We start from the raw sequence: 10,579 nt of genomic DNA on the forward strand, positions 1-10,579 counted from the left end.
TAGAATGAACAATAGTAGGGAACCTTGGTGAAATCATAGGCAAGATATATGTCCTATAATTGAAAGTGTTAAAGAATAAAGGAATTGAAAACAGTGAGAAATAAAACGAAATAAGAAACAATTAATAGAATGAAGGATTATAACAGTACTACAGAACAAAATACAGAAAAAGAAGGCAAGTGAATATGAAAAAAAAACTTTGAATTTTTTTTTTTGTACTATAATTATCCTATTAATCTGATTTTTGAAATAAGCTACTACGTGAGTGTGCGCGGCATTCCAAACAAAAATATGCGTGCAGTTTGTAAACAATACGGAGCCCTGTGTATAAAAACTCATGTTTCGTTAGAGAATGTGTAGTACTCTGTGTGTGATGTACCTATGAATACTTCCCTGCTTGTTAAGAACCACGATTTGGTAAATATTTACTTTTCTTTTAGTTTTCAAATAAGATTACAATGATATTTTTGCAGGGACGCAATTTTATTTTCTTTATATTTTCATAAATAGACCTAGTAATTGATTCATTTTTGTACCAGAACATTTTTATAGTTATTTCAAATGATTCTATCTAAAAATTATCAATTCGTATTGTGTTTTTATCTAACTTTTGAGGAAATAAGTTTAATTTTTCTATGCGCTTTTTAGAAAATTATTGCAATCACGAAACCTCGTAGAATGATGTCCTCATCCGTGCCTTAAGATCTCGGTAACCACTGAACCGATCGGATTCTACTCTTCAGTTTTATACCTATTGGTCCTGTGGTGGTTTTAAGCTATTTTATTTGGGGAGGGGATACCCCTAAAAATGAAAATTTCCCCCCACCAAAAATATACCAATAGGGCAACAGAAGGCAAGCTACTACGCGAGTGTGCGCGGCATTCCAAACAAAAATATGCGTGCAGTTTGTAAACAATACGGAGCCCTGTGTATAAAAACTCATGTTTCGTTAGAGAATGTGTAGTACTCTGTGTGTGATGTACCTATGAATACTTCCCTGCTTGTTAAGAACCACGATTTGGTAAATATTTACTTTTCTTTTAGTTTTCAAATAAGATTACAATGATATTTTTGCAGGGACGCAATTTTATTTTCTTTATATTTTCATAAATAGACCTAGTAATTGATTCATTTTTGTACCAGAACATTTTTATAGTTATTTCAAATGATTCTATCTAAAAATTATCAATTCGTATTGTGTTTTTATCTAACTTTTGAGGAAATAAGTTTAATTTTTCTATGCGCTTTTTAGAAAATTATTGCAATCACGAAACCTCGTAGAATGATGTCCTCATCCGTGCTTTAAGATCTCGGTATAATATTTACTTTTCTTTTAGTTTTCAAATAAGATTACAATGATATTTTTGCAGGGACGCAATTTTATTTTCTTTATATTTTCATAAATAGACCTAGTAATTGATTCATTTTTGTACCAGAACATTTTTATATTTATTTTAAATGATTCTATCTAAAAATTATCAATTCATATTGTGTTTTTATCTATCTTTTGAGGAAATAAGTTTAATTTTTCTATGCGCTTTTTAGAAAATTATTGCAATCACGAAACCTCGTAGAATGATGTCCTCATCCGTGCTTTAAGATCTCGGTATAATATTTACTTTTCTTTTAGTTTTCAAATAAGATTACAATGATATTTTTGCAGGGACGCAATTTTATTTTCTTTATATTTTCATAAATAGACCTAGTAATTGATTCATTTTTGTACCAGAACATTTTTATAGTTATTTCAAATGATTCTATCTAAAAATTATCAATTTGTATTGTGTTTTTATCTAACTTTTGAGGAAATAAGTTTAATTTTTCTATGCGCTTTTTAGAAAATTATTGCAATCACGAAACCTCGTAGAATGATGTCCTCATCCGTGCCTTAAGATCTCTGTAACCACTGAACCGATAGGATTCTACTCTTCAGTTTTATACCTATTGGTCCTGTGGTGGACCCTGACTAGTCTCTCCTCAGTGTCAGTTTCCTCGTCAATGGCAAGAGAGTCGGGCAGCTTGTTCAGCTCGTCCTCTAGATTTGAGATAACTGTTAACAAATTATCCCTCTCTACGGACAACTCTCCGATGTCCGTAGAGACACCAGCACCTGCCAGCGGACGGGCATCCATGCCTGGGAGCTCCTGCTGCATCCCGGGGGAGGTTTCCAGCACTAGCTCTAGACTGGGTGCCTCCCCAGGGAATAGCTCGTCTTGGAGCTCCTGCTGCATCTCGTGGGAAATTAACCTGCGCCTCTTACTCATCAACTGAAACAGAAAAGGTATCGTTAATGCTCAGCTAGAACATGTTTATCTCCCCCTTCTTTACTTGAGATCAGAGACAACCAGAGAGACTTGATACTTTATATTAATAATAAGACATTCAAATTCAGACATAACTTTTATAAACAATAAATATTCTAAATATTATCCAATTACTACAAGAAACACATTATATATATCTATAATACAAAGTAGCTTGATGTCTGCCCGTCCGTCTGTCTGTCCGTCTGAAGCTTAAGATCTTACCACAGAGTAATTAAACAAAGAATAACTTTTTTTAAATATTTCTATTATGGAGGGTTGACTTCCCATTACTTCATAGGGCGAAGCCCCTAGAGGCTAGGGGCGAAGCCGCTAGTATATATATATATATGTATAGAGAGAATAATTTGACAAACATATAAAAATAGCCAAAAACATGCTAAAAGACAGGAAATTTAATTTTGATATCTTTAACTGAAAAAATTTTGAAATTTGGACCATAAACACCAAAGATATGGGGAAAAACGTGAAAAATATAAAAATAGCCAAAAACCTGCAAAAAGGCAGTCTGGTCGTAATCGTTGTTTTCTTCAAACGACGGGAAATTTAATTTTGATATCTTTAACTGAAAAAATTTCGAAAATCGGACCATAAACACCAAAGAAATGAGGAAATTAAGAAAATATAAAAATAGCCAAAAACCTGCTAAAAAGCAGTCCGACCGGCATTGATGTTTTATAATTAATTGTGCTCCTTAATGAAGGGAATGATGTCAAAAAGTTTCAGCCTTCTACCTTTTATAGGAGCCGAGAAAATCACGTTTCCCCCAATTCATTAATTACGGACAGACGGACGGACATTGTGAATTACAGGGTGGCCATAAGGTTTTTAAAAAAAATCCGTACATTTCCGTACATACTAAAAAAAAAATCCGAACATTTATCCGTACATTTCCGTACATTTTTATAATCCTTATACCTAAGTAACAGGATGTCTGTTTGTCTTTGTGTCTGTTTGTGTGTTTGTTTGTACCGAAGGATCTCGCTAACCGCTGAACCGATCGGGTTCTCCTTAACAGGGTAACTTCTCATAGGTCCCGTAGAGGTTTATAACTATTTTCTTGGGGGGTGGGACACCCCCACCCCCAACCCCCTCCCAAAAAAATACCCCCCTCAAAATTTTTTTTTTTTGAATTTTTATAACTAAAATTAAAAATGAGAGGGGGGGGAACACCCCCCCCATAAAAAAAAAAATTTCCACCCCCCAAAATTTTTTTTTTACATTTTCTTATAAAATCTAAATAAAAAATTGGGTTATCAAATTCGGCTCCTCCCTCCTCAAGTGCCCCTAGAGACCACTAGGGGCGTAGCCGCTAATAATGAATATATTATTTATTTAGTAAAATGTCTCAGCAATGCATTGTGGTTTCTTATCACTGATCTGGTTCTGGGTAGCCTTGCAGGGTTTAGGCATCGCAGGTATTGGCCTCTTATGGTTAGGGACCCCGCCATAGGCATAGTAAAAACATGGGAGGGGGGTACCAGAGCTCAAAACCACCTTACGTGAAAAATCCATGGTAGAAACTAACTAAAAACACCCTTTGTCCTAAGAGACTTAAACCAATATACCCTCCTCTGGTAAAATGCAGGAATCTAAAGGGATAATACAGTGGCAAAACAATTGATTTACAGTCCCATTGCTGATAAACAAAATTATCCCTTAGGTTGATTACAATTAGTGGATGAAATGATTGTACACTTAACTTAATGAACCAATGAGGAAAAATTTATAAAAGTTCCAAAGTTGTTGAGCCAACGAATAAGAAGGTTTGGGGACTAGTTTAATAATAAGCCCAATATCCCCACTCTCCCTGGGTAAAAAGTATTTGGTAGAATATGTAAGGATGAGTTTGTTATTTTTATATAAGTTTGTACCGAAGGATCTCACTAACCGCTGAACCGATATGGTTCCCCTTTACAGTTTAGCTTCTCAAAGGTCCTGTGATGGTTTACAGCTATTTTGGGGGAGGGTACCGCCAACCTCCCAAGAGAAATCACCACTAGAAAATAGCTCCCCTCTCAATTTTCTTGATATAACTGAAATTTAAAATGGGGGAGAATCGATAACCTAGTGAGTAAAAAAGTGTTTTACTCCAATTCAAGAATTACAACATCCTTAAAAGCAAAGCTCAATTAATCCTATTAAATAAAGTAAAAATCTTGTCTGTAGCGAAGGATCTCGCTAACCACTGAGCCGATATAGTTCTCATACAGTGAAGCCTTTTATAGGTAATGAAATAGTTTTAGGCTTTTCTATTTTTATTAAGTCTGGGTATGGTTTTATGCTATTTTTCTGCTCTTTTATTTCCTTTCCAATACATGGTAACTAGATGTTAGGGGCGCAGACGATAGTCTAATATAAGCAACTAGTAACATATTATTTAATATTTGTCTTTTGGAAAAACTATGCATGTATGCCTGAAGTTCTTAGGAATCATTATATTAACTATTATAATAAGGATGAAAACATCCAAAAGCAATCATGGATGGACAAACGGACAAAGTGAGTTATAGAAATTTAAATTAAATTTTGCTACATCGACCCAGCAGTTAGTGAGATCGTAAGCTACAGACATACATAAATACATACTGGTATATAGGATTCTTTTATATTTATTGCGATATGCTTTTTAGAGCGAAGCTTTTTAAAATATGGTTGGTCGTCCGTTTGTCCTTGACAGTCAGCTCTTTTCGTTCATTAGTACATATTATAATTGTCCCATTGATTTAAAACTTTGCATGCTGATTTTTATAACAATTAGGTACCAGTTGGATAGGGTAGCAACTCTATAATCATTATCAGAAAGTCTGCATGTCCATTTAAAAGATTTTTAACTTTTTGACAACAACTTTTTGTATGAAACAATTATCCTATTTATCTGATTATACAGTATCCTGTATTTACGCAATTTTGCAAATCTTCAAGAGTTTTTGTTTGTTTGTCTTTCCTTAGATTTTAGAGCTTTGCTTTTATGAATGTTTTCTTCCTTGTTTTTTTGTAACCCTTTTTTTGAAGGGGGGGGGGGAGAAGAGATATACGGGAAATCGAATAGATCATGTTAAGGGATAAGGCAATAGACATTAAATTGATAAACATCCTAAATGATGATAAACAAAATTACCCCTTCTGTAAAAATGAATTTATAATATGTTAGACACTGACTTCTAGTTTGGAACCAATAAAAATTATCAATAGGAGGTTCAGCGGTTAGTGAAATCCTTTAGACAGACAGATACAGAAAGAGACTTTTAAATAAGGATGACTTTTATAAAATACTAACGGCTACGACCCTAGAGGCCTCTAAGGGCACGTAATGTTTTTTTTCATCTGTTTTACCAACAAAAATTATTTATGGCCGCTAGATGGGGTTAGTTTTTTTTTCGTTTTCTCTTGGGAGGGTAGTGGTACCCTCCCCAAAAATAGCTGTAAACCTTCCCAGGAACTATAAGAATAAACAGAAATACAATCAAACAGATATAATTTTTATATCTGAATAATTCTTTCAAAAAAATATTATGTTTTAAGTGGAGGCGGAGCTATTCCTTTTTCATAAAAATAACAAACATTCATGCGAATCGGTGAATTGTTCATACAATATTCGCTAATTTGTATATAATGCATTCTTAACAGGGATCTAATGGGATAAGATAAATTGATGTAAATCCTTATTGTTACTACACAAAATTACCCCTTTTGTAGATGACAAGTAGTGGTTGAAACGTATATACACTCAACTTAATATACCATCCAATCAAAATTCATGAAAAGTCCTCTCATCTAAAAAACGAACTATGAATTAAGATAAAGGTATTGAAGAAATCAGGTGTTGCTTGCAGTAATTTTGCTTATACTCATAATAAACTTAATTGGATATTTAAGAGAAGAATAATTAAACTTCTGGTAAACCATTCTTGACCTCTTTGGTTCCCATGAAATCCAAATGTAACTTACAAATAATGATACATTTTACTTAATTCATTAAGACCATAACACTAATTATAACACATTCTAAAACCTTTGTAACTACAGTTTGACAAATAGCTAAAATTACAATTTTTTATTTTAAAAAAGAATGTACGGATTTTCCGTACACCAAAAATAAAAATCCGTACAATCCGAACATTTTATTAGCACTTTTTTGAAAATCCGTATAATTCCGTACATTTCCGTAAATCCGTAATTATAGAGTAGCTTCGCTACTAAAAAAGAGATGTTAGAAACTCTATGTGCATGTATGCAATTTTTGAGACTTCTACATAAAAAAAATTATGCTTACTTCTCCAAAAACTCCGAGTACGGCCAGGGTATCGGGTTCAGGTTCTGCCAAAGCAGCAGTAAATCTGGCCTAAAAATGCGGATAAAAATTAAATCAGTAAGTTTTGGAAAAATCTTTGAATTTTGCAGTTTTTGAGAAGTAAAGTTAATTAGGTTACTAATGAAGATTTTCACTATCATTATATTATCATAAATAAAATTAGCAGGGTGTCTTTTTGTCTGTACTGAAGAATATTGCTTAACCGATATGGTTCTCCTTTACAGTGTTGCTCTTCATAGGTCCTGGAAATATTCATTACTATTTGGGGGAGGTTACCACTATTATCCCTAAAGAAATCGCCGATAGAAAAAAGCCCCCCCCCCCTAATTTTTTTCAAACTTTTACTTTATAAGAATTAAATTAAAAGTTGGTTGGGTCGACTTCCAGTCCAACACCGCCCCCCCCCCCTACCCCTCTACTCAAGTGCCACTAGAGGCATATTTGACCATTTTCACAATAATAAAAATCAAAATTATACCAAAAAATAATAATTTTTGTTATAAATACCTTGTAATGGACGAAATGAATTTCTACAGGGTATGTTTTGTTATGGTTCAGATCCCTAAATTGAAAAGATAAAATTTCTAATATATAAAGGGGGAGGTAGTTTGTGCTAAAATTCCGTGTAAGGGTGTGAGTTTTAAGGCTTAAAAACAGTAGTAAAAAGATAAAATTTATCTTAACTTAAAAAAAATTGTCTATAGTTCTTTCCAATAAGGAATACACATATTTAGTGAATATAATCGTTCTACTACTGTCTTTAAGCCCTAAAACTCACACCTTTACAGAATTTTAGCACAACCTACTTCCCCCAAATTTGTCAGAGCATTTTTCAAAGTATATAGAATATCTTATTTTAGCAACTAATTATTTAGTTATGTAAATACTGTTTTATGGCGGCTATTATTAAATTAGGTATAGAGATATTAGATCTTCGTGATCATAACTATACTCGGCTCGGATATCTTCAAACTTGTTTTACCCCCCTCTCTTTTTAATTTCCCTTTTTATGCGTAAACTGTAAGGTGATAAGGTGTTTATACAAGTGCGCCAATGTTTGTTTTTTTTATAAAATTGTTAAAAATGACATCTGTTTGGTTTTCCTTTGCAATGAACATTTTTTTAGGTACAGGGAAGGTTTTTAACTATTTTGAAAGAGCGTATCTCCACCCTCCCAATTTAAAATCCCCCCCTTTAGTCCTAGAGATGGTATAGGAAAAAAGTAAATTAAAATTCTAAAAATACAATTAAGTCTAGTAGTTGATATCATATTTTAGCGATTGGACTTGGGAAAAGCAGTGGCGTGCGAACCGAAGGGGGCCCCCCCCTGCCCCCCTCTAGCCAACGCCCCCCCTGCCACACCCTAAATGTTGAAAAATGCCCCATTTTGACCCCTCCCCTCTCCAACAGCAAAACTGTCCCAATGTTTCCAAAAGATCAAGAACTATCCAGAAATTTTCTGGCGCTTCGCGCCAATTAGATAGTTACTACTAGTACTCAAATGATCATACTAAATTTTATAATTATTACCTATACATTTTATAATAATATGTTATATTATATGTAGGAAAAGTCAGGGATCCAAAGAGATAAGCCAATGGCTGATAAATTGGTGTATATTCCCAATGATGATACACAAAATTTCCCCTTTTGCAGATTAAAATTAGTGGTTGAAACGCTTGAACATTATGGTTTTTATTAGATAGCCCCCGTTCTAGTTGCCGAATGTGAACGCAGTTTCCTGGGTGTTTCTTCATCCTATCTCAATATTTACAACTAGCTAAAAAACTTCAAACTTCTAAAAAAAATCAAAATTTGAATTTATAAACGATTTATACATTATACATTCAAAATTCAAATTTTTTTTGCTTTTTTTTAAGTTTGAAGCTTTTTTAGCTAGTAGTAAATATTGAGATAGGTTGAGGAAACACCCAGGAAACTGCGTACACATTCGGCAACTAGAACGGAGGCTATCTTTTATTATTAAGATTTTTTTATGACACTGCTCTATAGTTAATTTTTTCCAGATGTCCATCCATAACTATTGAACTTAATGAATCAATCAACGAAAATCAAATAAATTGTTATTACCAATACACTTTTTAACTTATGTAGGAAAAGTCAGGGATCTAAAAGGATAAGACAATTTGCGATAAATTTGTGTACATCCCCAATGATAATACCCAAACCAAAATCAAATAAATTGTAGAGTTATTACCAATACACTTTTTAACTTATGTCGGAAAAGTCAGGGATCTAAAGGGATAAGACAATTTGCGATAAATTTGTGTACATCCCCAATGATAATACCCAAAAATTCCTTTTTGTAGATTAAAATTAGCGGTTGAAACGTTTGAACATTATGGATTTTATTATTAAGTTTTTTTATGACACTGCTCTATACTTAATTTTTTCAAGATGTCCATCCATAACTATTTACCCCCCTCCCCCTCCCCCTCCGATTCAATTTATAACCTTTCTAATTTATAAGTTTACACAAAACAAAAACCAAGGTAATTAAAATCTATAGGAATAACAAAAAGCGAAATTGGCCTGTGAATTATACTAGTCAAAAACGTTCTTTCATTCGTTGACATAAATCATTTGGGTCTTTCATTAAATCTTACTTACAACCAGTGTCTGAACTTTTCATCAATAATCTTTACTGTACATCATTTTATCGTCTACTGTCGCATCCCTAAATATCCCTTCTTTCCACAGACACAAACAAAATCTTTACCCCCCCCCCCCCTACATCTCCTACATATAATAAAAGAAAGAATCTGACCTTTAGTATCAGTTTCATTAACTTTTGTGACACAATTCACTTGTAACAAGCTTGATGGGACTTGTAACAAGCAACAGAACAACTGAAAAATATGAAATTTTAATATGTGATTTTCATCAAAAATTAAGACTATAAAATACAGTAGTACCCAAAGTTTTAAAAACACGTTCTCGCCTTCGTTGGGTAGTTTGTATACTTTTATTATATATTGATTGAATAGTTCAAAATGTTTTCAAGCAATGATTTTAATCTACAAAAGTTAATTCTTTTTATCATTATTAGGTATTTATGTACACATTATCGTCCACTGTCTTATCCTTTAAGACAGCGTTTCGTAGACGGAGCCAGGAGCAGCAACATTTTTGGTGGAGCCGGAGCCGTATTTTTCGTTAAAAACGGCTCCGGCTCCAGATTAGCTAAAAATGATTTTTAAAGTAATATTATAATTTGGCAACGGTCTATTTCTATATAATAAACGGAAAAACTATTGTTACACAATAGACACACATTCTTCTACTTTTATATAGCTTTAATCAAATAAAAGTAAAATATTTTATAATATTCATTTTATCTTATCAAATTCAATAATGAACAAAAATTGTTATATTAATTTTAAGGTAGGAGCCGGAGCCGCATCAAAATTATACGGCTCCGAAACGCTGCTTTAAGAACCCTAACTCTACTCACCTCATAAAATATTTAGTAGTGGATAGCCGACCCTCCTCTTTTAGTTCTGAAATAAAAAGTTTTTTTTAAATTTAAGGGGAGAGATTTTTTTTAGAATCGGATTCAAATGAATATAAGAATAGTATTTTCTCGCATCGAATTATAAACGGCTTTCCGCGGATATAGAATGTACAATTATAAGATTAAAACCAGTTTTTTTAGACAGACAGACGGACCGACCCTAATTATAGAAAATCTTCACTTTGCATGTTTATATAAGTATAACTAACACAAATCAAAATCACATATTCCCCTCCCCACTACTTGAAGCTCTGGCACTGACTGACTCACTCAAGTAGCAGCATAGTTGCCAGACTTTTTTTTGATCAATGTGTACAAAAGAAGGTGTACATTGGGCCTTTGATGTGTACATTTGTGGGGTAGAGGAAGGAAAAGGGGAAGGGGGGAAGGAAAAAGGGGAGAGG

The 10,579-nt window shown here is 33.3% G+C and overlaps 1 protein-coding gene across 1 annotated transcript in view; it reads right to left on the minus strand.

Moving 5' to 3' along the window:
* Window positions 1–10,159, minus strand: part of LOC145322240 (uncharacterized) — an 11,501-nt gene extending 1,342 nt beyond the window's left edge. The window contains exons 1-4 of the mRNA XM_080164104.1: window positions 10,116–10,159; window positions 7,148–7,202; window positions 6,602–6,670; window positions 1–2,268 (exon numbers count right to left, since the gene is read on the minus strand). The exon at window positions 1–2,268 is cut by the window's left edge and continues 1,342 nt beyond it. Coding sequence (XP_080020230.1) covers window positions 1,924–2,268; window positions 6,602–6,670; window positions 7,148–7,202; window positions 10,116–10,120 — 474 coding nt within the window. The 5' untranslated portion in view covers window positions 10,121–10,159 and the 3' untranslated portion in view covers window positions 1–1,923. The remainder of the gene's footprint in view (window positions 2,269–6,601; window positions 6,671–7,147; window positions 7,203–10,115) is intronic.
* Between the last annotated feature and the right edge of the window lie 420 nt (window positions 10,160–10,579).

This window comes from Acartia tonsa, chromosome 6 (genome assembly GCF_053477335.1).
Source record: "Acartia tonsa isolate MP-2025a chromosome 6, ASM5347733v1, whole genome shotgun sequence".
Classification (NCBI taxonomy): domain Eukaryota; kingdom Metazoa; phylum Arthropoda; class Copepoda; order Calanoida; family Acartiidae; genus Acartia; species Acartia tonsa.